This window comes from Ornithorhynchus anatinus, chromosome 7, assembly GCF_004115215.2.
Source record: "Ornithorhynchus anatinus isolate Pmale09 chromosome 7, mOrnAna1.pri.v4, whole genome shotgun sequence".
NCBI lineage: Eukaryota > Metazoa > Chordata > Mammalia > Monotremata > Ornithorhynchidae > Ornithorhynchus > Ornithorhynchus anatinus.
The window spans coordinates 19789155-19813763 of NC_041734.1; the positions used below are offsets into that span (position 1 = coordinate 19789155).

The 24609-nt window shown below is 43.5% G+C and overlaps 1 protein-coding gene across 2 annotated transcripts in view; it reads left to right on the top strand.

Annotated features, from left to right (window-relative positions):
• Positions 1-5876, top strand: part of ZNF521 (zinc finger protein 521) — a 374463-nt gene extending 368587 nt beyond the window's left edge. For both annotated transcript variants that reach the window (XM_029069715.2, XM_029069714.1), the window contains one exon: positions 5065-5876. In XM_029069715.2, the coding sequence (XP_028925548.1) occupies positions 5065-5094 (30 nt within the window). In that variant the 3' untranslated portion in view covers positions 5095-5876. The remainder of the gene's footprint in view (positions 1-5064) is intronic.
• Positions 5877-24609: the final 18733 nt, after the last annotated feature.

Genomic DNA, 24609 nt, shown 5'->3' on the forward strand with positions numbered 1-24609 from the left:
CAGGAGTTCTAATCCCAGCTCTAGCACATGTCTGCTCTGTGAACCTGGGCAAGTCACTTCACTTCTCTGTGTCTCAGTTGCCTCATCTGTAAAATGGGGATTAAGACCGCAAACCCTATGTGGGACAGACTGTGCCCTACCCAGTTATCTTGTATCTACCCCAGTGCTTAGAACAGTGGTTGGCCCATAGTAAGCACTTAACAAATAACACAATATTATGATTATTATTTGATGTTGAGTCTGATGTTGGTGAAATTGCCTAAGTCAGAAGCAGCTTCTCTGCTCATTCTTGGACTCACAAGTTGGACACTGCTACAGTTTCTGTTTGAAAAAAAAAGATGTTGGTATTTGCTAAGCGCTTACTATGTGCAGAGCACTGTTCTAAGCGATGGGGTAGATACAGGCTAATCAGATTGTCCCACATGAGGCTCACAGTCTTAATCTCCATTTTACAGATGAGGTAACTGAGGCACAGAGAAGTTAAGTGACTTGCCCACAGTCACACAGCTGACAAGTGTCAGACCAGGATTCGAACCCATGACCTCTGACTCCCAAGCCTGTGCTCTTTCCACTGATCCATTCTGCTGCCCCAGCCATGCTGAAAGCCCTGTTGTTGCCAAATGCTTCTCTGTTAATCTAGGTCTATCTGGTCATCACTGGATGGTGGGCGACCTAAATAGTAGCATTCAGTGACAGCACTAATTCTGTTGAGAAATTTGGGGTATAGGGCTTCCCAGGAGTAGCCTGGTAGATAACCATAGATTTCTTCAAATTTACAGCCCATAGTGTTATTCTGATTCCCTTATTTTTCATTTGTGTGGAATTGGTAGCATCGTAGCAGCTTTCAACAGATATTGTGTTATCTGTTTAACATGATGTTTTGAAAGTTTCTGAGTTTGTGTACTCCTAAGGGCAGGGATCATGTCTTTTACCTTCATTACATTTTCCACAGTGTAGATGTTCAATAATGAGTGATAAATGCATTAATTTTTGTATTGCTATCTGATATTATTCCATCTCAGCAGCACTTGTCAAAAATCGTGGGTCAGTTTCGTCATCCCTAAAATGGAGATTCAATACCTGTTCTCCCTCCCCCTTAGACTGTGAGCCCTATGTGGGACAGGGACCGTATCTTACCTGGCTATCTTGTATCTTGCACAGTGCTCAGAACAGAACTTGGCACATAGTAAGCGCTAAACAAATATTGTTATTATTATAATTGTTATTAGTATTACTAATCCTTCCATTCCAGCAGCAACAGGAACAAAAGTATTTACTAAGCACTTGATCTCTTCCAGAGATCCTGGATCCTGAGGAATAATATATAGGAAGTAGTCATATGTTCAAATTTTAACCCCGTAACAAAAAAGCTTTCTATAGCAAAACACTGAAGCTTGAAATGTTCACACAGTTCAAGCAAAAGTTTTAAATGGTACAAAGCTCAAGTGCGCCAGGACCGTCTTAGAATTTCAAATTCTCAATATCCTAAATAATAGTTGTGACATCGGTAAGCATTTACTATGTGCTAAGCACCGTACTAAATAAAATATAAGCCGATTACACACAGTCCCTGTCCCACAGGGAATTCTCAGTGTAAGAGGGAGGGAAAACAGGGTTTCTTTGTTTGCTTTTTTATAATGGCATTTGTTAAGCACTTATTTTGTCCAGTGCTGTTCTAAACTCTGGGGTAGATACAAGATAATCAGGTTGGACACAGTCCCTGTTCCACATGGTGCTCAGTCTAAGTCAGAAAACGGAAGGTTTATTCCCCATTTTCCAGATGAAGTAATTGAGGCATAGAGAAATTAAGTGACTTGCCCATGTTCACACAGCATACAAGTGGCAGAGCCAGGATTAGAACCCAGGTCCTCGACTCCTGTGCCCATATGCTTTCCACTGGAACTCCTGCCCCTCTATGTATCCAGAAAGTGTGTTTCTGCCCAGACTCTGCTCTTCTTTTCTGGTTGGTTTGTCAGTTGGGAGAAAGGGAAGTTTTCAGGAGAAGTTGCTGGAGCCCAATCAGACACATTCTTCATTCTGTCCCTGGGGTCTCTGTGATAGTCAATCAGCCAGTTTAAAGCTGCTAGAAATAGCGTGGGATGGTAGGTAGAGCAGGTGAGGTAACTGAGGCACAGAGAATTGAAGTGACTTGCCCAAGAACCCAAAAGCAGACAAGTGGCGGAGCCTGGATTAGAACCTATTTGCTGTCGGGATTTTGCTTTTTTGTAAAAATACTACTCTTTGGGTCATGCCTGGGCTGAAACCAAAGGGGCTAGTTCTGTTCTATTTATATCTTTTGCTGAAGTTAAAGTGTCTTCACCGGTGACCTGTTGTTAACCTGAAACTAATTAAAAACCGGTGATGATCCATAACCCCTAGAGGCCGAGTGAGCAGAGTGTGTGAGGCGGGGGTTTGTCGAGGAGGAGCAGGGAAGAGAAAGGGAAACTTTGACCTGCTCTAGGGGCTAGCTACCATCATTAGAGAAGGAGCATGGCCTAGTGGATAGAGCATGGGTCTGGGAGTCTGGAGGACCTGGGTTCTAAGAGTTTGAAGCAGTATGCCATAATGGAGAGCACATGGACCTGGGAGTCAGAAGGTCATCCCAGCTCCACCGCTTGTCTGCTGGGTGACCTCGGACAAGTCACTTTACTTCTTTGGGCCTCAGTGATCTCATCTGCAAAATGGGGATTGACACTGTGAGCCCCACAAGGGACAGGGACTGTATCCAACACGATTTACTTGTATCCACCCCAGCACTTAGTACAGTACCTGGTACATAGTAAGCACTTAACAAATAACACAATTATTATTCTAATCCCAGCTCTGCCACTTGTCTGCTGTGTGACCTGGGGCAAATCATTTCACTTCTCTTCGTCTCACTTACTTCATCTGTAAAATGGGGATTGAGACTTGGGACAGGGACTGTGTCCAACCTGATTTCGTTATCTACCCCAGGGCTTAGAACAGTGCTTGACACATAGTAAGCGCTTAACAAATGCCATCATTATCATTTCCTGGCCACCTGGAAGTGCTGAACTGCATGACCATGAGATAATGGTGGCAATATAATGAGGGGCCAGGCTTTGGTAGGGGGTACACTATGGTGAGCCATGAAAAAGACCCCATATTTCCCCCCTTCTAGACTTTAAACTTGTTGGGGTCAGGGAATGAGTCTACCCACTCTTTTGTATAATAGTACAGCCCCAAAGGACTCATGTACGTATCTGGACATGATTTATTTATACTAATGTCTGTGTCCCCTCTAGACTTGTGGTCAGAGAATGTGCCTATCGACTTTTCAATAACAGTACAGCCCCACAACATTTATATACATATCTGTAATTTATCGATTTGTATTAATGTCTTTCCCCATCTTTAGACTGTTAACTCACTGGGGGCAAGGAATGTGTCTGTTATACTGTTATATTGAACTCTCCCAAGTGCTTAGTACAGTGCTTGGCACACAGTAAGCACTCAGTAAATACAACTGACTGATTGGCTAGTAGTAATAATAATTGTGGTGTTTGATAAGTGCTTACTATGTGCCAGGCACTGTACCCTATCACTGGGATAGATCCAAGATAAGCAGGTTGGACACAATCCCTGTCCCATGTGGGACTCAGTGGCTTAATCTCTATTTTACAAAAGAGGAAACAGAGGCCCAGAGGAAGTGAAATGACTTCCTCAAGGTCACACAGCAAACAAATAGCAGAGCTGGAATTAGAACCCAGGTCCTCTGACTCCTGGGGCCATGCTCTTTCCACTAGGCCACACTGTTTCTCATGCTGAATGGTACCTTCCCATGCACTTGATACAGTGCTCTGCACACAGTAGGTGCTCAATAAATACCACTTTTCTGCTGGGTGACCTTGGACAAGTCACTGAACTTCTCTTTGCCTCAGTTACCTCATCTGTAAAATGGGGATTGAGACTGTGAGCCCCTCGTGGGACAAACTGATTACCTTGTATTTACCCTGGCACTTAGAACAGTGCTTGGCACATAGTAAGAGCTTAACGAATGCCATAATTATTATTATTATTACCACTGACTGGCAGGAAAATGAGGTGGACCTAGGACCCCGCCGTCACCTCGAGGCATCTACGCTTCACTTCAAGGGGCTGCCGGGCTAATTTTGACTCAGTAGAGAAGGCTGGAAGAGACCCCAAAACCATCATAATTCCTTCTCCAGATAAAATAATAATACTGTGGTATTTGTTAAGTGTTTTTTATGTGCCGAGCAACACGTGATGTAAGGTAATCACTTTGGACCCAGTCCCTGACCCACACTGGACTCCCATTTAAGTAGAAGGGAGAACAGGCATTCAGCAGGCATCCCCTTTGTACAGATGAGGAAACTGAGACCCAGACATGTGAAGAGACTTGCCTAAGGTCACACAGAAGCATGGTTTAGGGGACAAAGCCCAGGCCTGGGAGTCAGAAAGACTTGGGTTTTAATCCTGGCTTCGCCACATGTCTGCTGTGTGACCTTGGATAAATTGCTTCACTTCTCTATGCCTCAGTTACCTCATCTGTGAAATGGGGATTAAGAGTCTGAGCCCCATGTGGGACAGGGACTGTGTCCAACCTGATCAACTCGTATCTACCCCAGTGCTTAGAACAGTGGTTGGCACATAGTAAGCATTTAGCAAGTACCATAATTATAAATGGCAGCAAATTCTGACTCCCAGGCCAGTGGTCTTTCCCCTAGGCCATATTGCTTCAGATCTGAGCATCTTGGGTGCCTGAAACTAATCCCTTTGCTTCCAAGACCCCCATGCCTCCTTTATATCATGCATCCAGCACATTACACCCTACAAGAAAATGGTCCAGTGCTACACAGTGATATCCACACTTTCCTTGGTGGAAATGACGGTGGTCATTATACTCTGAGAACAATGTTGATGGTGATTTAGGTGATGAAGCTGACTAATGTTCTGAAGAATAATATCCAACCCACCTTCTTTGACCAGAAGAACAGAAGCTGAGCATCATTCTGAACATCAGCGCGTCTTGGTCTAGAGAAAACCAAATTACTTAAAATGTCTCTCTTTTTTTTTTCACAGAATCATACGATGACCCAACACAGCAGTTAGTGTAAGGCCCATCTCTTGAGGAGAACTCTTTGCGGCACAAAAAGGGAACATGTTTTACTCTTTGCACGAAACTTTCATTGTTAATGTATATTATTCCGAAACATTGTATTGTACCATAAAACTTGTATTATCAAAACTGTTGGATGTTCATGTGTTTGAACTTTTGAGCACCGGATAGACTTCCTGTATATAAAGTGTTGCACATGTATTATGTTGTCTGATACTAAAATGGTCTTATAAAGACAGGTGGACTTGGGCCCTATTCAAGCAAGATTTTTAAATGTGAGGAAAAGGCTTAAGTAAAAGCGTCATTTTTCAAGGAAGAGGGATTTAAAAACCAACGACGTCACTCGGAACAACTCCATTTGGGCTTCCTTTTATTTCCCACTTAAGTCTAGAATCTCTCTTTTGGTATAGAACTGTTGAACCCAAGACTATTTTTTATTGCCGAAGATTCTCACAAACCACGAAGAGACTCTCACAGAGCAGAAACCCACAACTGAATAAGGCCCGTATATATATTTGTAAGCCTTGCGATATGAGCGATAGCATTACCATATATGCAATAGTTGTTACGTAGATTGTCCGAGGAACTTTTTTTTTTTCTGGAAACCATTTGATGCTTTGAGTGTTCAAGATTTTCCTTAATGATTTCACACAGCCAAATTCTTGAATCAGTTGAACTAACCTGTATGTTACTGTTATTAATGTTTACTCTGCGGTCTGAACCTGGAGATTACTGGAATTGTTTTCCAAGAGGAAATAAATTCAGTTTACCATTATGTATGAGGGTATTTGTGTTTCTTCTTTTGCCAGTTACTCTACCATTAAAAATCTAATTGGCTGCATCTCGGAGATGAAATCTGCTTTCGAGAGAATCTCTCAGGCACCGCTTTTCTACTTCATGTTATAACCTCAATCATTTTAAACCTTTTCAAACTTGGCCAAATTCAACTGGGAGATCAGGCCCCAGTATACCTCAATTCTCTAGGATACTTACTTGCAATGCCGACATCAGAGCCTGTGGTGATGGCTATTTTGTGCATAATTCACTGCTTGATCCGAGCCCCGCTGAGCTGATTTGAATCTGAAGGCGAGTGGGGCTAACCGAGGAGCATTATCTGGCTAGCAGACTGTTGTCATTAGTGCTGGACAGGCAGCTGACCTGGTTACTGGCTTCCAACCTGCTTTCGTCTCCATCCCTCAACTTTGTCCTACCTCAATTCACCCATCTGTGGAGTGGGCTTAGTCTCCCTCTAGGTGGGAGATTCAGAAGCCCCATGTTACCGGGGCTTAACATGTTACATGTTAAGAGAAGCAGTGTGGCTCAGTGGAAAGAGCCCAGTCTTTGGAGTCAGAGGTCAAAGGTTCTAATCCCACCTCCACCGCTTGTCAGCTGTGTGACTTTGGGCAAGTCACTTCACTTCTCTATGCCTCAGTGACCTCATCTGGAAAATGGGGATTCAGACTGTGAGCCCCACGTGGGACAACCTGATGACCTTCTATCTACCCCACCGCTTAGAACAGTGCTCGGCACATAGTAAGTGCTTAACAAGTACCAACATTATTATTATTACGGGTGACAACAGATCAGAAATGGCTAATAATTCTGTTAATAGAAACTCTCCTCTCAGACCTTGAATTCTGGAGAACTTTGTGGTCTCAGGACTGGAGGAAGGGGTGGATGTGGTTTTTCAAAATTAATTCCCTTTCCCAGATTCCTCACCTCCCAACTCTAACTTAAATCTGAAACATTTTTAGGTGTGGACTGTGTTTGGCTCAGTGGAAAGAGCAAGATCTTAGGAGTCAGAGGTCATGGGTTCTAATCCCGGCTCCACCACCTGTCAGCTGTGTGACTTTGGGCAAGTCACATAACTTCTCGGTGCCTCAGTTACCTCATCTGTAAAATGGGGATTAAGACTGTGAACTTTACATGGGACAACCTGATTACTCTGTATCTACCCCAGCACTTAGAACAGTGCTCAGCACATAGTAAGCGCTTAGCCTCTCCTTTTTGCTTCATTTTTTGCACCCCCCAAAGAGGAAAGTGCTGTTTTGTGGAGGATTTAGCAATAAGAGGAGCAGGAGAAAAAAAAGTTTTTAAAAAGAGGGGAAACAGAGAGAAAAAGGAAGAAAAAGGTAAGAGGGATTTTGGACTGTGTGCCTCAGTAAGCTAAGATTGCACTCTCCCCAGTGTTGCTTTCAAAAAACATTTGATGAATCCACTACCACCTCCCATCGCTTCTTCCTATCCCAGATTTCCCATACAGGGCATTACCACCTTTTGACCCTTCTTACTACTTACAAAAACAGTCTTTTATTTCCTCCTCAAAAAATTGGTGTTGGGAGAGGGGGCAGATCATGCATAAAGGCAAATAGGAATATGTGGTCATTTCCTTTTTTTTTGCTGAAAAAAGTATCATTGTTATTTTTCATTATTATAGAATATGTAATTATATCATAATATTAGGCCAATCCACACCAGAACTCTATTTTTTCCCTTTCGGCTGCGTGCTGAGAAGGATGTAAAACATTAATAAAGCTCTGTTTATAAGAAATCTTTCTCCACGGATTCCTAAGCATCCCCAAAACAGTTTACCTGACCTCCCAAAAACCCAGTCTTCATTTAAGATGGTCACGATCAGCATTGCTACGGTGCCACAGTCTCATGCATTATTATTATGATCGTTGGGTTATTTTTATAGCTCTCCTCTCCGTATGTATTCACCACACCTTCCTGCCAAGAATCTAGAACCTCCAGCAAATATATGTGCCACTCTGCTGCCCCACGTGCTGCTGGTGAAACAGAATCACAGGCAAAGATACTTAATCCTAGCCCCTTGCTACGAAGGAAGTGTTCAGTAAGACACAAGATCTCCCTGAAATCTCCGCAGGGATTACTAGAACCCACAACCCTCCTCACTTGGTAAGTGCTTAGTATGGTGCTCTGCACACATAAAGCGCTCAATAAATACGATTGAATGAATGAAGGAACAGATAGAGAAGCAGCATCGTTTAGTGGATACAGCACAGGCCTGGGAGTCGAAAGGAGCTGGGTTCTAATCCTGGCGCAGCCACGTGTTGGCTGTGTAACCTTGGGCATGTCACTTTATTTTGCTGGGCCTCAGTTACCTCATCTAGAAAATGAGGATAAGAGTGTGAGCCCCATGTGGGAAGGGACTGTGTCCAAACTGATTAACTCATATCTACCCCAGTGCTTAAAACAGTGCTTGGCACATAGTAAACACTTAGCAGGTACCGTAACTATTATAGAAAATGCAGGTTCCTGCTACACATGTGTTATTTGTCTTGTAATATTCCAGCACCCAGTTTACATTCATTCAAGTGCTTCATCATTGTTCAACTATTCAGAACTTTCAATGATTTCTATTAATCCCTGTCTTTTATTGATATGTATATATATATAGCTTTTTAATGGCAGTGAAACTTTCATCTATACATTCCACAATGGATTGCCAGCATGCTATTTAATTAAAAAGCTTTTTCACCGGCAACATAAATAATGAAACATGCTGAGAATATGCAAGTGCATTCATAATTAAAATACTCAGCTATATTTAAAAAAATTAAAGTCTTTGGCCTATTCAGGACTTTAGATTTCCAAATATCATAGCCAGATTTAATAATAAGTTTTAAATGCTTCACTGTTTTACCTGGATAATGAGCAAGTTGGAGTTTTATCCAAAGGCAGGACCAAGTGGGCTTGACAAACACAACCAAATTTAGATTTCGGAAAACCTGTTGTTGCGTAGTGAGGGGAGCGGGAAAGATGTCTTTCAGACTGTAAGCTCTTCTAGGGTAGGGACTTTTACTTCTACATTCAATCATAAAACCTGTGAACTGTAGGCGCTTAAAGAATATTAATGAATGAGTGAATGAACAGTGATAGTTGTGTCATTTGTTAAACTTTTTTATGTGACAAGCAACAAAGTAGATACAATATAAATGGGGCTTTTAATCTAAGGAGGAGGTATTTAAAATCTATTTTAGAGATGTTGAAACGAGAGAAGTTAAGCTACTTGCCCAAGAACACACAGCAGAGCTGGAATTAGAATCCAGGTCTCCTGACACTCAGATACATGCTCTTTCCACTAGGCCAAATCACTGTGTTTTTATAGCATTTATTAAGTGCTTCCTATGTATTAAGCGCTGGGGTAGATACAAGCTATAGTGCCTCTAGGCCGTAAACTCATTGCAGGTGGGGAATATGTCTTTTGTTATATTGTACTCTCCCAAGTGCTTAATACAGTGCTCTGTGCATGGAGAAGTAGCTTAGCATAGTGGATAAAGCACAGAACTGAGAGTCAGGAGGTCATGGGTTCTAATGGGTCATGGGTTCTAAAAAGCAGAGGCTGAGTCAGAGGTTGTGGGTTCTAATCCTGTCTCTGCCACTTGTCAGCTGTGTGACTTTGGGCAAGTCACTTCCCAGTGCCTCAGTTACCTCATGTGTAAAATGGGGATTAAGACTGTGAGCCCCACTTGGGACAACCTGATAACCTTGTATCTCCCCCAGGGCTTAGAACAGTGCTTGGCACATAGTAAGTGCTTAACAAATACCATCATTATTATTATTTTATTAATAATGGCTCTGCCAAGTGTCTGCTGTGCAACAAGTCACTTAGGCAAGTCACTTCACTTCTCTGGGTCTCAGTTACCTCATCTGTAAAATGGAGATTGAGACTGTGAGCCTCACATGGGACAGGCACTGTGTCCAACCTGATTTTCTTGTATTCACCCCAGTGATAAGCACAATATGTGGCACTTAGTAAGCAATTCAAAATACCATGATTATTATTAGGAATAGTAGAATAGTAAACACTCATTAAATTTGATTGAATGAAAGCTAATCAGTTTGGACCGTGTCCATGTTCCACATGGGGCTCACAGTCTTGATTCCCTCTCTACAGGTGAGGTAACTGAGGCACAGAGAAGTGAAGTGATTTGCCCAAGGTAACACAGCAGATGTACGAGCCAGGATTAGATGCCAAGTCTTTCTGACTCACAGGCTTGTGCTCTTTTCACTAGAACACAGCGCTTCTCAGTGACATCAGAAAAGAATGAATTGCTACAGTGCTTTAGACTCCACTCATCACAAGCAACACCTGAAGCCAATTTAAAGACCTTCGATGGACACCCTGACCATCGGCCTGCCTCTGGCCAAGGCGACCCCCTCTTCCAGGTGATCTTCCCTGAAATGACTCTTCATGGAGAAGCAAGAGAAACAGTATGGCGTAGTGATAGAACAAAGGCCTGGGAGTCAGAAAGTCATATATTTTAATCCTGGCTCCATCACTTGGCTGCTGGGTGACCTTGGGCAAGTCACTTCACTCCTCTGGGCCTCAATTACCTCATCTCCAAAATGAGGATTGAGACTGTGAGCCCCACTTGGGACAGGGACTGTGTCCAACACTATTAGCCTATATCCACCCCAGCTTAGTACAGTGCCTGGCAAATAGTAAGTGATTAGCAAACACCATTATTATTTTTATTATTAATAATCCCAGCTCCACCACTTGTCTGCTGTATGACCTTGGGCAAGTCACTTCACTCCTCTGGGCCTCAGTTACCTCATCTGTAAAATGGGGATTGAGACTGGGAGCCCTACATGGGACAGGAATTCTATCCAACCCAATTAGCCTATATTGATTTACTCAATAGTATTTATTGAGTGCTTACTGTGTGCAGAGCACTGTACTAAGTGCTTGGAATATACAATTGGGGAACAGATAGAGACAATCCCTGCCCAATAATGGGCTCACAGTCTAAACGGGGGAGACAGTCAGCAAAGCAAAACAGAACAAAAGAAAAATAGCTCAGTTATGTTATCATCATTATTATTATTACTGGATTTCCTTCTGGAGACTCCTGACCAGTGAGGACTATTCTCCTCTGGGCCGTGGGGTTGGCCACTCCAATCCAGCCTCTGCATTCTCCCCCCGCCTCCTCCAGTCCGGGTATTTCCTATGCTCTCCCACCAGTACCAACTGGAAAGATGCAGCCAGTTGGGAAACCAAGACCAATCAGGGCAGTTTACACTGTGGGAGGATGTGGGGCTCCGAAGCACCCAGGAAACAGAATCAAGACCTCTTCATTCCACTGAGAAGCAGCATGGCCTAGTGGAAGGAGCCCGGGCCTCGATCTAATCCCAGATCTACCAACTGCTTGCTGTGTGAGCTTAGGCAAATCACTTAATTTAATGTTTATGGTATTTGTTGAGAGCTTACTATGTGCCAAGCACTGTTCTAAGCACCAGGGTAGATACAAGATAATCAGGTTGGACATAGTCCCTGTCCCACGAGGGGCTTCCAGTCTTAATCCCCATTTTACAGATGAGGTAACTGTGGCACAGAGAAGTTAAGTGACTCGCCCAAGATCACACAGAGGACAAACGGTGAGGCCGGGATTAAAACGCAATTCCTCTGCCTCCCAAGCCCATACTCTTGCCACCAGGCCATGCTGCTTCTCTTTGCCTCGGTTTCCTCAGCTGTAAAATGGGGAACACCTGTTCTCCTTCCTACTTATACTGTGAGCCCCATGCGGGATGGCCTCCCCAGCACTTATAACAATGTTTGATACATAGTATGTGCTTAGTGAGTACCCTAAAACAAGCAAAGAAACAAACACACTTCAGGCCACTTCTCACCGGAGCTCATAGAATGCCTGCAAACTTCTCTCTAGACTGTAAGCTCACTGTGGGCAGGAAACGTGCCTACGAAGTCTCTCCCGAGTGCTTAGTACAGTGGTCTGCCCATTGATGACAATGATGATGATGAGAAGTAGTGTGGCATAGTGGATGGAACACAGGCCTGGGAGTCAGAAGAACCTGGTTTCTAATCCCAGCTCTGCCACTTGTCTGCTGCGGGACCTTGGGCAAGTCACTTAATGTCTCTGTGCCTTTGTGCCCTCATCTGTAAAATGGGGGATTAAGACTGTCAACTCCATGTAGGGCAGGGACTGTGTCCAATCTGATTTGCTTGTATCTACCCCAACTCTCAGGACAGTACTCGACACATAGTAAGCGCTTATCAAATACCAAAATTATCATCATCATCATCATCATGAGGATGGTGATGATGGAGGATATCCAGGGCTCCCATGGTCACCAGACTAGGCAGGAGAGATGCATCAGACTCGTTCTGAAAAACAGGCCTGTTTGGCCCTTTGCTTCTTGGAAACCAGCCCCCCTCCCCAAAAGCCCCCGGAATAACTCTTGCCATGCAGCCAGATTCCTCTGAAGTGAAGTCAGACATCCAGTCCCTGAGACAGGAAACACAGAAGCCCCTTTATTTCCAAGCAGGTGTTGCTGTGGAATTCCATCTTGGACTCACATCCTGAGCCAACAGTAGCCAAGCCAGCCGAGTTCCTTCTGCAGAGAGGGAAACTTGGCATGGGTAGAAGCTGAGTGATTCCGTGGAGGAGCAGCGTGGCCTAGGGGCTAGAGGACGGGCATAGGAGTCAGAAGGATCTGGGTTCTAATCCCCACTTCTCCACTTGTCTGCTCCGTGACCTTGGGCAAGTCACTTCACTTCTCTGGGCCTCAGTTACCTTGTCTGTAATATGCCGATTAAGACTGTGAGTCTCATGTGGGACGGGGACTGTGTCCAACCTGATTTGCTTGTATCCACCCCAGCTCTTAGAACAGTGCTTGGCATATAGTAGATGTTTAACAAATAACACAATGATTACTATTATTATCATTGTTAGGCAATCACCTACGTGTCTATAGCAATTGATCCCTCCACGGACTTTTGCCTAAATATAGCTCCTTGAATTCCCAGTAGTGAAGCCGCAACAGAAACAGCCTCGGGCCTCCCTCTCAGACCCCAAGCTGTGGTGCCAGATAAGATTGGGCATGTGGAAAATGGCTGCCCTAACTGTAAGCCATAGAGGGCTGCTAACCTTTGATCTCAGGTCACCTGCCAGTTTAGAACAAATAGAGACATGGTGAAGAGCTGTGGCAGGACTGCTGCGTCACTTTGAGTGAATCGTGACCTCTCAGGGCCCCGCTTTTCTTATCTATAAAATCAGAATAAAATACCTGCCTCTTCCAAAGTCCTTCGGGTTTCTCTGCCTCTGCAGAAATGGCCGATTAGGATGCTTCAAGCAAAGTCATCCGGCTGGACGCAGCCTGTCCGATCTCTGCCCTGGGGATCGTGCCATGAGGCAGAAAACAGGCCAGCAGGGGCGACCCATACTGATGATGGGTCACTTCTGAAGATGGGCAGGAGCTAAGTACATGGATATTAATATTAAGAGCGGCATCTGTTAAGTGCTTACTATGTGCACTTAAGAAAAGCAGCATGGCATAGTGGATAGAGCACGGGCCTGGGAGTCAGAAGGTCACGGGTTTTAGTTTTGGCACCACTGTTTGTCTGCTGCGTGCCTTGGATAAGTTACTTCACTTCTCTCTGCCTCAGTTACCTCATCTGTAAAATGTGGATTAAGACTGTGAGCCCCACATGGGATGGGGACTGTGTCTAACTAGATTTGCTTGTACCCAACCCAGTGCTTTGCACAGTGTCTGACACATAGTAAGCACTTAACGAATACCATAATTATTATGCAGCACTGAATTAACCACTGAGGTACATACAGGATAATCAGCTCCTACATAGGGCTAATAGATTAAGTAGGAGGGAGGGCAGGTATCAAACCCCTATTTTGCAGATGAAGGAACTGAGGCAAGAGAAGTTAAGCAGCTTGTCCAAGATCACACAGCCGGGTAAGGGGCAGAGCCAGGATTAGAACCCAGGTCCTCTGACTCTGATGCCCACATCCTATCCACTAAGCCACACTGCTGTCCCTACTCTCCAAAGCACTTAGTACAGTGCTTTGCATACAGTAAGTGCTGAATAAATACAATTGAATGAATGAATGAACGAACTTTGGGAATGGGAAGAAGAAGAGGAGGAGAAGGAGAAGAAGAAGAAATTCCTTGTGAGCAAGGATGTGACTACCAACTCTGTTATATTGTGCTCTCCCAAGCATTTAGAACACTGCTCAGCACACAGTAAGCTCTCAAGAAATAGTCAATCACATTTAATGAGCATTTACTGTATGCAGAGCACTGTATTCAGCGCTTGGGAGAGTACCATATAACAATAAACAGACACTTTCCCTGTCTACAACGAGTTTACTGGTATTTGGAATGCAGGGAAATTCAAGGCAATCAAAATGAATCCAGTTCCCATTCCACATGGGGACTGCCCCACAGGCCTAGATGAGTTTTATACAGATGAGTTAACTGGAGCACAGAGAAGCTAAGTGACTTGCCCAAGGTCACACAGAAGGCAAGTGGCAGAGCGGGAATTAGAACTCAGGTCTCCTGACTCTCAGGCCCATCCATTATGTCGACGAAAGGGTACACTGAAGAAAGTACAGTACAACACCCAGAAAATGCTGGCTCCATTTAGATGCTGGAGAATAGCTTCTGTTCCTTCGTCAAAAGATTGCCCCTCTCAGCCAAATTGGAGATGGTGTTAGGATCCTCTGTTGCTGACAGATACCTTAAAAGATAGCTCCTATTCCAGGCTTCACGTGCGAAAGCATGACATATTGGTTCTGACTGAAAATAACATGTTTCTGGTAGAGTTCAAGTGTCTAAGAAATATTACACCCCACTGTTTCTGTAAATGCCAGCGTGCCCCTGAGCAGAGACAGATGGTAGCAGGCAAAGATGCAATCTTATAATCAAAAGCTAGAATATGTCAGAAATATGTTAGCAAGCAAAATAGAGCGTATTACGAGCTTCTTGTGTCAAGACAGCTTGCAAAACATGTTAGGGTGTTCCATTCCGAGTTGTGTAAATAAAGCGGCAGCTAGTAGAGCAGCTGCAAGTAGGATGGAAAAGCAGGCTTGTGGCCCCCAAAGCCGGTAGATGAGAGAAAGGGAGAAGCTTGGACCTCTGAGCGGCTCCAGGTGAGGACAAGTGACTGACTGGTCAGGAAACTGCAACCCATTCCCATGCCGAGAGCGTTTCCTGGTGGATACGGCACAGGCCTAGGAGTCAGAAGGCCCTGAGCTCTATTCCTGCCTCTGCCAGGTGTCTGCTGTGTGACCTCTGCTCCCATCTATGCCTCAGTTACCTCATCTGTAACCTGGAGATTACAGTGACGAGCCCCATGTGGGATGTGGACCGTGTCCAACCTGCTTAGCTTGTACCTACCCAGTGCTTAGTACAGTGTCTGACACACAGTAAGTTCTGAACGAACATCATAAAAAAAAAAAGCACAAGCAAGTCTTGACAGAGAGACAAGGAGGGCATCCACAATGGTGAGTTTCGATGTTCCTCAGGAGAACAAGGATGTTCATCCATTCACTCATTCATTTATTGAGCTCCCACTGTGTTCAAAGCACTGTACTAAGCACTTGGAAGAGTAAACAGGCACATTCCCCTTCTCAATGAGCTTACAGTTTAAAGGGTATGAATCATCTACTTAAATATTAACCATAACTGGGGTACTTGTAGAGAGCTTACAATGTGCCAAGCACTGGGGTAGACACGGAGAAGCTGCGTGACCTGGCAGAAAGACCGCAGGCCTGGGAGTCAGAAGAAGCTTAAACTCCGAGCCCCATTATGGATCAGCAACCGCGTTCTACTCGGTTACTTCCTGTACCCGTAATTCATTTTACCGTAGGTTCCCCCTCCAGATTGCAATTTCCAGGCAGAAGGGAGTATGTGAAGAAGGGTCTGTTGGAGAGATGGATGAGAGGAGGCTCAGGGAGTAGGTTGAAGTCGTCTGGATTGCAGTGGAAGAGGAAAGAGGATAGTTAGGGGGGAGAGAGTTGATTGTGTACCTTAAAGTCAACAGTGCTGAGTTTCTGCTTTATGTGGAGATGAATGGTGACTCCTCATTGAGGACTGAGGAGATGTGCACAGAATGATTTTTTTTTTTAGAAAAATGATATGGGTAGCAGAGTGAAGTATGGACTTGAGCGGGTAGAGATTGGAGGTAGGGTGGTCAGTGAGGAGACTGATGGAGTAGTTGAGACAGGCTATGATAAGTGACTGGTCCACGGTGATGGCAGTTTAGATGAAGAGAAAAGGACAGATTCTTGAGATGTTGAGCAGATAGAACCGACAGGATTTGGTAACTGACTGAATATATGGGTTGAAAGAGAGAGAAGATCCAAGGATAATGTCAAGGTTGCCTGTCTGTGAGACGGGAAGAATGGTGGTGTTGTCAACAATAATTGGAAAATCAATCTTTGACTCCTCTCTAACATTTACCTCCCACATTCAGTCTGTCTTCAAAATCTTCTGGCTCTTTTCAGTGGTTCAGTGACCTACCATCTTTCCTTTTTTCATATTTGTTAAGTGCTTACTATATGTCAAGCACTGTGCTAAGTGCTTGTGTTGATATGAGATAACCATGGGGCTTGCAATCTAAATAGGAGGAAGAACTGGTATTGAATACCAAGTTTTCAATTGAAGAAACCAAGGCATAGAGAAGTTAAGTGACTTGCTCAAAGCCAAACAGGCAAGTGGCAGAATGGGATTAATGATAATAATTATAATGGTAAATTGTGGTATTTGTTGAGTGCTTACTCTGTGCCAGGCACAGGGGTAGATACAAGTTCATCAGATTGAGCACAGTCCCTTGACCCATATGGGGCTCAGTTTTACTCCCCACCGTACAGATGAGGAAACTGAGGCACAGAGAAGCTAAGTGACATGCCCAAGGTCACACAGCAGACAAGTGCTCTGCACCCCAGTAAGTGCTCAATGAATACAATTGAATGACTGTACAAGTGGCACAGCTGGAATTAGAACCGAGGTCCTCTAACTCTCAGGCTCCTGCTTTTTCCACTAGGCCACAGTGCTTCCTTTCCACACGTATTATCGCTGGCTTTATTCCAGCCTTCCTTACATCCCAGCCTGGTCATTGGCCCCGACCCTCCTCTAATCCTGTCAGTCAATCAGCAGCAGCAACTGAAACACTAGCAGCATTAACAGTATTTACTGAGTGCTTACTATGGGCAGAGCACTGTATTAAGTGCTTGGGAGAGTACAGAGTTACCTCATCTGTAAGCATGATTCCTGCCCTCAAGAAATTTACAGTCTAATGAGAGAGATAGACGTTAGACTACAGAAAGAAGAAATGGAAATAGATCATAAAAATGTGCTTCTTCTTCAGTCTATCCTATAACTACTACGCACGTCGGCTTTCTAAAATATTGATCCGAATATATCATGCTGCACACAGTGGGTTTCCAGTTCTTGCATGTGACAAAATCTCAGCCAACCGTCAGTTCCAAACTTCTCCTCTAGTGTTTACAACTGCACCTCTCTCTTTCCTCTGCTGTCTCCTCTCCCAGTCAATCAGTGACTTAGCAAACAGCTATCCAGAGCATATATTTAAAGGCAATAAATATATGAATGTCATGATGGCTTTATAAAGATTGGGGCTACCATCCAAGTTGCACTCTTTGATTTTCAACCTAAGTTGTCTCTCGCTCTCAAGACTCCCGTTTCAAACCCTCTGCACATTGGACATCCTATTCTTCTCACCAAACCACATTCCTCCCTACCTTCAAAGTCACCTTCTCCAAGAGGCAGTTAGGATTCCTCTCCTGGTCGGGTCACCCCATCATCCAATTGAGGATTCAAGAATATTGCTGTTAAAAATTATCTACTCCAGTGCTTAGTACAGTGCATGTACTAAACATTTAATAAGAGGCACTATTGTCATTATCATCATTTTATTATTATTAGGGCAGTATTTGAAACTGAGGAGAGGAAAGACCTCCAGGATGAAGAAATCAGCCACTTGCCCCATGGACTGGTTTATCCATGACTCCCTTCTTCCTCTTTCAATTGCTGATTCAAAACTAAAAGTATGTGGATCTCTATTTGTTCTCAGGATGCAGGCAAAAATATCCCACAGTCCTTTCTGCCTTCCTGGAGCTAATGTAATTTCAATCCCAGTGTCGTGAGCTCACTATTTCTAAAGCTCCTTTTGCCTCGTTTCCCTAACACTGCTTTCAACCAAGAAGGAGGTGTCCATTGCACTGTGCCATATGGTACTTTCTATTTATAACGAGATTAACAATTCCTTCACACCTTGATTGAATCCTGCTTTATTGAGATGTCACAACAGATTCCCACAGTCTGCAAAGGAAAAGACGTACAAATGTTAATATTATGACAATCCAGACATCTAAAAGTAAATGAATCATAATTGATGACAATAAGAAATAGTTCAACCCCAAACAGAATATTGTGTTTTGCTGTAAGCAGGAGTTCATCTTCTGAACCTGGAAAAGGACTCATTAAATTAGTTTGCTTTTATATTTCTTTTTAGAGGGGGCTAATTCCACTCTAATGTATTCAATCACACATTACTATTCAATTAATGTTCAAAAGATATTTACGATTTTGTGGTAAATGTACCATTCTCTTAAAATTGCTTGGTCCACTGGCTACAGAGAGACTTAACAATAAGGTAAATTAAACATTGTTCTGACTCTGCTCATTCCCCTTTTCCAACTCTGGCAAATTTGACATTTTTTTAAAGAGGAAGATCATTGTAGACATGTATGGGTTGGACACTATTGTGTTCAGCTACGTTTCTGAATATGTTCAGGTGTTTATCTGGGGTGGAGTTGAATGTATCAGTGATATGTATTTGTATCTGAGCATGTTTGAATAATGTGTGTGCGAGTGATTGAGTGTGTGAGAGCATGTTTGAAAATGGTTGTGTATATATGAGTATATGTGAATGTGCGTGTGTCTTTGAATAGGTACATATGTGTCTGATAATTTGGATGTGAGTGTGTTTGAGTGGGGGTGTACTTGTGTTTGATAATAATAATAATAATGTTGGTACTTGTTAAGCGCTTACTATGTGCAGAGCATTGTTCTAAGCGCTGGGGTAAACACAGGGGAATCAGGCCGTCCCACGTGGGGCTCGCAGTCTTAATCCCCATTTTACAGATGAGGGAACTGAGGCACAGAGAAGTTAAGTGACTTGCCCACAGTCACACAGCTGACAAGTGGCAGAGCTGGGATTCGAACTCATGAGCCCTGACTCCAAAGCCCGTGCTCTTTCCACTGCGCCAGGCTGCTTCTCTGAATGTGGGTATGTCTGTACATTTGTGTCTGAGTGTGTGGGTGTGTTTACATGAGTGTTTTTGTGAATGTATCTACATATGTGTGAAGGTGGATGGGAGTGTGGTTGTACATTTGTGTCTGAGTGTGAGAGTGTGAGCGTATGTACATAGGTATCTGAGATCATGAGAGGGTGAATGTGTTTGTGTTTCCATATGTGTGTGACTGTGGGTGTGTATTTGAGTGTGTATGAGCATGTGTTTGTGAGGGTGGATGTGTGTTTGTGTGTGTACATATGTGCTGGAATCCTTGGGTATGGGTGAGTGTTTGTGCATACGCCAAAGGGTATGAGGGCATGGGTGTGATTGTGAATGTTTGCAGATTCAAGTGTGCCTGGGTGTGTGATTGGGTGCGTACATGGGGGTCTGAGCACATAGGGGTGTATTTGTGTGTACCTGCATGTTTCCGTGTGTGTGGGTCTGGATGTTTATTCAATCTGTGTGTCTGAGACCGTGGGTGTGAGGGTGCCTGGCTTCCTCACTAATGAAATCCTTGGAGTCAACAGGCCCCCTCTTGGCTTCTGGAGCATGAACCCCCCCAAAGCTTGCTTGACAAGGTCTCACTCATGTTTCAAAGCTCTCTCTCTTTTCAAAGCTATTTGTTATTGTCTCTGCCATCGCAAGTTTAAAAAAGGAAAGTTAATTAAATATGGAACAAGACGGAGCAACATCTTTTAAACCATCATGTCATTAGACCTGGATCCCTCAGAGAGCTGCCTAAAAGGGGTTTGAGAACAATGACTGTTCAATCAGATATTTATGGGCATAGTTATGTAAACACACTCTTTATTGTCTATGTATATTTAATATAATTATCAGTTTTGTAGCCGGACTCTCTAGAGACCCAACAAATCACAGCGTTGCTTTGAAAATGTCAGCAGAAAAGACAATTATGTTGCTAGCAAATATTCATAAATTATATTAAAAAGTCCTGTGAAAATGTCCTCTATGTTACCGAATCCTTTACAGCAGACTGAGTGAACCTTCTATTTCTTTGATTAAAGGTCTTATTTTAAGAAACGGGCCCGTTTCTCGGAAAACCTTAAAGGCCATCCGGGGGGACAAGACTGCTAACTAGCCTTGGCAGATCAGAAACGGACAGGGAAGACCAATAAAATAGTTGATCCATCATGTCCCATCCATCCCAGCTTTCTACCAACAACATCCATATCCACATAGCCTAGATAAAGTTACCATCACACCTGTTCATATGTATCAAATAATTCCTTAAACCCTGACTCTTAGCAAAAACGAAAAATAAATCCAATCAACTGTGCACTGATTTGAATGCTTTCTTGCATCCAGCTGGTTTCACATGGCCTTTTTCTCCAGATATCATGTACAGTATTACACATTTTCCCTTTCCTTTTATTTTCACATACAAAACTAAGTGAAGAAGTGGGAAACTGTTGAGGAAATTAAAATGCAACAGGCTCATTCTCCACCAATAGGCGTGATGCAGGTTGATAAACACCTAGTAAGCATTCACAAATCAATTCTCTTGTAAGATATACAATCTGCGAATCAACCTCTTAATTAGCAGCTAATGACATTTGCCAGGAAAGGTTAATGTTAAGCATACAACGGCAGTTTGGTTGGAAAAAAATTAGATTTTCCAGACTACATCTTGTATAAAAACAAAATAAATATGGAGTTGGTAATATGGGTTATAACTCCACATATGTTGGTGGTGGTTTGAAATAACTTGTGATTGTGTCATAAAGCTCTGGATTGAGAAATGATTCTGATTCAGGTCCTGCAGAAAAGAGGCAAGCGTACTGATCTCTGTCTGCAGGAATAGGATGGCCAAGGCAAGCTATCACTGCAGCCAGATGCCATTAATGGTCTGGACCTTCAGCTGAGGAGCAGGAGTGAATCCAGCTGGTGAATACCCTCTAGATGGTAAGCTCCTGTGGGCAGGGAATACTTCTTCCAACTACATTGTTTGTCTTCTCCTCTAGACTGTAAGCTCACTGTGGGCAGGGAACATGTCCGCTAACTCTCTTATATTGTACTCTCCCAGTCTCTTAGTACAGTGCTTGGAGTATAGTAATTGTTCAATAAATATCACCGATTGAACGATTGTTGTACTGCACTTTCCCAAGCATTTAGTACAGTGGTCTGTACGCAGTAAATGCTCAATAAATACCATTAATGATGATTCAGCTGCCTGCCCTAGAGAGGGCCAGATTTTCAGACACCCGAGGCCTCTCCCTCCACCCATTTCCCAAGTTAAAAAATAATAATAATAATAATAATATTTGTTTATTACTTACAATATGGCAAACTAAACCCTGGAGTAGATACAGCATATGCAGATACAACACAGCCCCTGACCAACATGGTATAAATAGGAAGGAGAACAGATATTGAAACCCTGTTTTACAGATGAGGAAACTGAAGTCCAGAGAAGTGAAGTGACCAGCCCAAGGTCACACAGCAGGTAAGCAGAGAAGTCAGAATTAGAACTCAGGACTCCGGCACTTAGAGTTTTGCACTCAGGGGCCTCTGGGGATGGGAGCAGCAAAGGCTGACCATCAAAATAGCAGCAGCAACTGTGACTATGTTCTCAAGCAGTCATTCCATCCTGTCTTTCCACACTGGGTGACAGCCCTGACCAATCTGGGCAAAAAAGAGACCAGAATTCCTTCTTAACCCTAGGGTTAAGTTGAGACCCCCGATAATACGTCTGGGAGCATAAAAGCCCCTCAGTGGATAGGAAAGAAATCCCAGAGTGAAAAGCAGCATGGTGTAGAGGATAGAGCACGGGCCTGGGAGTCAGAAGTGTCACGTGAAACCTAGTTCATACCAACCAGGACCTTTCTGGAGTGGGGAAGCCTCGAGAGACACATAGTAGAAGTCGAACCACAGCTCTGATCACCAACGTTACTGTGAAAGGATTTTTACTTATTTTACCAGCATGCAAGAGAGTGACACTCACTCACTCCACTCCACCAAGGGTCCAATACTAACATCGCCAGGCTTATTATTTGCACCAAATCCAGGAAGATTCAGGATTCAGAGTGAGAGTAGATTGTCCATCAATTGATCCATCAGTGGTATTGATTGAACATTTGCTATAAGGAGATCAATGGACCAAGCACTTGGATGAGTACAAAACAACTGCCTTGGCAGATGCATTCCAAGTGCCAGGGTGATGCAGAAGGGAGTGGGAGAAGAGGAAATGCGGTCTTAGTTGGGGAAGGCCTCTTGGAGTAGATGTGCCTTTAATCAGGCTTAGGAGGTGGGGATTGTCTGTTGGATATAAAGAGAGAAGGCGTTCCAGGGTAGAGGCAGGATTTAGATGAGAGGTGGGTGGTGAGATAGACAAGATGGAGGTGGGTGGTGAGATAGACAAGATGGAGTAGATGGACATTGGAAATGTGAGCCAGACTCTTGAACAGTTCCAAGTCTCCAGGAGCAGACTTTCCCAGAATAAAGGATTGAGATCCAGAAACTTTGCTTTCTCATTCAGATTTGGAGAAGGTACTTCATAAATATCATTATGCCTATCAACTGTCTCAGCTTTCTTATCTGTTTGATTATTTGCCCTTGATTTTTTTCATCCACTTGTTTTTATTATTTGCACATGCTTTCATGCTCTTAAGTATTTTACATCATTTTTTGTCTGTTGGTCTTTTGCATGGAATTTATTAAGCGATTACAATGTGCCAAGCACTTGTACTAAGCACTAGAGCAAGTTGTTGTTGTGAATGGCATTTAAGTGTTTTCTATGTGCCAGTCACTGTTCTAAGCACTGGGGTAGATGCAAGTTAATCAGTATAGACACAGTCCTTGTCCCACAAGGGGCTTATAGTTTTAATTGCCATTTTCTAGATGAGGTAACTGAGGCCCAGAGGAGTGAAATGACTTGTCCAAGGTCCCACAGCAAACAATTGGCAGAGCCGGGATTAGAACACAGATCCTTCTGCCTTCCAGGCCTGTGCTTTATCTACTCGGCCATGCTGCTTCTCAAATCAAGATAACAGGGGGTTGTCCCTGTCCCACAGAGGATTTGACCATCTTAATCCCCATTTTACAGATGAGGTAACTGAGGCCCAGAGAAGTCAACTGACTTGCCCAAGGTCACACAGCAGACAAGAGACAGAGATGCAATTAGAACCCAGGTCCTCTAACTCCCCAGGCCCGGGTTACATTGCACTCTCCCAAGCGCTTAGTACAGTGCTCTGCACACAGTAAGCACTCAATAAATGCAATTGAATAAATGTATCTATCCACTAGGCCATGCTTCTTCTCCATAATCTGCAGGAGAAGGGCAGTCATCACCTATTTACTCTGAATTTCCCCTAATTATCTAGTCCTGTGCCCTCAACTCAGTCGTTGTTTTGTCATTCCTGATGATGTTTGTGGTGGTGATAGCAAGATACTGATGGTAATGATGATAACGAGAAGGAAAAGAAGGAGGGGGAGGAAGAGGGGGAGGAGGAGGAGAAGGCAGAGGAGAAGGATGAAGAGGGAGAAGAAGAGGAGGAGGAGAAGTATGGTCTCACAACTCAGTCTGTTTAAGAAAGATTTTCACTTTTTCAACTTAACTTTCCCCAGTTGGAGTTTATGCCCATTCTTTGCAATACTGCATCAGTGGAGGAAAAAAAAAAACCAGCTTCCTCTGTCCACTGTCTCCTTCGAAAGACTATGGGGGTAAGTCGCCCTATCAGTCCTTACTTGGTACTATTATTATTGTTGTACTATTGTACTCGCCCTACTGCTTAATACCATACTTCGCACACCATAAATGTTCAATAAATACAATCGAATGGGTGAACGACTGAATAAACTATGCTTCCTAAATTGTCTCTCTAGACTATAAACTCACTGTGGGCAGGGAATGCATCTGCCAAGGCAGTTTTATTGTACTCACCCAAGTGCTTGGTCCAGTGATCTGCTATAGCAAGTGTTCAATCAATACCATCAATGGATCAATTGATGGATAGTCTCTCATTCTGAATCCTGAATCTTCCTGGGTTTGGTGCAGACAACAAGCCTGATGACATCAATATGTGATGGTCATAGCCATCAATCCGTGGTACTGAGTGCTAACTATCTGCAGAGCACTGCCCTAAGCACTCGGGAGAGTACAATAGAATTGGAAGATAGGGTCCCTGCCCTCTTAGGAATTTCCAATCTATTCCTTTTCTTTTACTTCAACCAAGACCACCTGGAACTGGTGGGATGTATTAGACAGAGATTATGACACTTTACTATCCCTAGAGACTATTTTGCCCTTGAGATAATTGTTTTATGGTACTTCTTAAGTTTTTACTATTTGTCAAGCACTGTTCTAAGCGCTGGACTGATTACAAGTTAATCAGTTGGACAGTTGGACACCGTCCCTGTCCTACGAGGAACTCACAGTCTAAGTAAGAG